Source organism: Clarias gariepinus, chromosome 14, assembly GCF_024256425.1.
Source record: "Clarias gariepinus isolate MV-2021 ecotype Netherlands chromosome 14, CGAR_prim_01v2, whole genome shotgun sequence".
Taxonomy (NCBI): Eukaryota; Metazoa; Chordata; class Actinopteri; order Siluriformes; family Clariidae; genus Clarias; species Clarias gariepinus.
Window position 1 is genome coordinate 7808603 of NC_071113.1, and position 2692 is coordinate 7811294.

Sequence of the window (2692 nt, forward strand, 5' to 3'; positions counted from 1 at the left end):
ATAAGAAATCAGGAAGGGGGCAAATAGTTTTTCACACCACTGTAATTTTCCAAAAGTTAATGTGGTTCATATTATCATTTTGCAGTTTCTGAAGAATTGTAAAAGGTTTCGCATGTACAGTATATCCTGAAAACCAGATAATTTTTTTTTATTAATTATCCCCTTTTTGATAATTTTCTTTGACATAACCTTAAAAAAACTCTGCGTTATTCTAATTGAACTTTAACTCTTACTGTAAAGATAAAATAAATAACTGACCTAATATTTTACTTTGGCAATAATTATAGAGATAAATTTATAAGTTGAATTTATGCATTCAAAATTTATTACAAAACTATTTAAGACAAAATGAGAGAAAAAATATGATTCTTTTTATTTGTTTGTTTTTCAAATATGTTAATATAAATTGTAATGACCTGATGTTTTAGTTTTTAATTAAGTGGATGGTTTGTCAAACATACAGCATGGCTCGTTGTAATACGTATATATTAGATATTTAAAGCATATATTTTAATGAATACCCTTGTGGTATAGATACTGTACAAAAATATTATTTAAGGTCAAATATCAGGTTTCACACAACTTATGTGCTGAAATGTTCATAAATCATCAACTGTAATAATTAAGTCCTCACTGTAATAATGAGACAAAGTTTATTTAGTTCTTTGCATGATTTTTGTAAACAAAAAAACATGTTTGATGTGGTTACAATAACTTGTTGCATTATGTTTGTTAAAAATGTTATCATTTTGAAATTACTGAATTCCAACCTAACACCAGTATACCTTGAACTGGTCTCCTTTTGGGGTACAAAGCTATAATTGGGGTGATAATTCGGCTCCCAAAACAGAATTTTGTTATTTGTTTTTTGTTTTTCTATTAAAAGCACTTAAATATGAAGCTTTTATAAGCATTAACTTGCACTTTCAAGGCATTTAATACTTAGGCATTTAATACTTTAGAAAAAACTTTAGTATTTTAGAAAAATACTAAGAAATTCACATATTGTTCACTTAAATCATTTTCAAGGTTTTTACAGTCCCGCTGCATAATACACATATAATACAGATATAAATAAATAAATAAGACTTTATGGTTCTAAATAGCCCAAGGGCATAAATAAAAATGACAGAATATGCAGAGTTTTATAATTTAACAAAAATATACCCATTTAAACAAAAGAAATTCAGTAGGATTAAATAAATAGCAAAAATGACCTTCATAAAACAGTATGACAGCATGTAAAAAAAAATACTGCAAATTTTTCTTCCATGATTTTGAACACAGAAAAACTTAAACTGGTTATTGACTCTCTTTTGCAGCATGATTCACAGAGACAGCAGGAAAGAAGTCAAGTAGCCCAAAGAGTTGAAGTAGCTCTTTTCTAATTCCCTCCCAGGCCTCATTTTTCTCCTGCTGTAAAGAGAACATATATTACATGTCATATATATATTAAACATGACAGCTATATTAAATATCATTTACATTACACATCTTCCTGTCTCTGTCACTATGTATGTGAATAAAGAACATTGTTTACCTTGTCATTCTTGGTGAGATCTCTTAGTCGTTTAAAGTATAAGGGTAATCTTTTGCTTTTTTTCACTTTCTGATCAAGCTGTGTTAACACAAACAAATATGAATCCAGGGTTATAGAAAAAGTATATTATGCTTGAAACTTTTTTAATTGAGCAAATGCCAGGCTAAAAACCAGAGCTACACTTTACTCTTCATGCCAAAACTGGATGATACATATACTGAAAGTTCTGAGAAAAGGAGCACTCACACATGAACGAAGTCCATTGACCTGCAGATCCAGCATATGTAACAAAGTGTCCAGCTTGTCCTTGTTCCAGGTGACAGAGTCTGACTCTTCCAATAACCGAGAGACCTCATCCAGAGTTTGAACAACGAACCCAATCTGTTTCTCTGGCTGAGGGAGGAAGATGGAGATGAACATGAAGGAAGAGTACACACAGGATAACAGAATCAGAGCAACAATTGTTTTATGTGAACACCATTATTAAAATATTAACCTGGGAGTAAGTTTGGTTAAAGAACCAGTGATGCCAGTTATCTGGAATGGACGAGTTGGTGCTGATTTCCTCCCCCTGTAGGAATATAAAAAGAATATGTCTGGGTTAAAAAAATTTTTTTATTGCATTATGTTGTAGATAATGAACAATAAAATACTAGATAGATAGATAGATAGATAGATAGATAGATTGATTGATTGATTGTTTGATTGACTGATTGATTGATTGATTGATTCACCATTTCTCTAAGCAGTGCTAAACATGTCTCATGGTGCTGCTTGAATTTAAGATTGATCCATCGGCAGCTGAAGCCAGAGTTCACACTGCACAAAGTCAAAATGACACAAAGGTGCACCAAACGTACAAACATTGTATTCCCAGTATACACACTCTACTTTCCTGTCCAGCAGACTCTTACTCTTAATAAGAGTGTGAAGTGCTCTATACTTTACTGTCACCATCTTGTGAGCTGTTAATTCTCAGTATTTATAGGCAAGCGAGATGTACAATGTAAGGAAAGTACGAGTCGAAATTCACTTAACAACCACAAAACCAAATACCAATGCAAAACCACATATACCGATAAGGAGCATGCCTGTGTGTTTAGTTATAGTTTTTATTATATGTATGAAGAAATGTATTATGCACCATTGTAT

At 31.4% G+C, this 2692-nt stretch overlaps 1 protein-coding gene across 1 annotated transcript; it reads right to left on the reverse strand.

Annotated features, from left to right (window-relative positions):
• Window positions 1-1302: 1302 nt before the first annotated feature.
• On the reverse strand, window positions 1303-2406 carry LOC128540773 (interferon a3-like). Its single transcript, XM_053510754.1, has 5 exons — window positions 2275-2406; window positions 2037-2111; window positions 1787-1933; window positions 1541-1618; window positions 1303-1416 (listed from the first exon to the last, which is right to left on the reverse strand). Exons 1-5 carry the CDS (start codon window positions 2404-2406, stop codon window positions 1303-1305), a joined length of 546 nt encoding a protein of 181 aa, XP_053366729.1.
• Window positions 2407-2692: the final 286 nt, after the last annotated feature.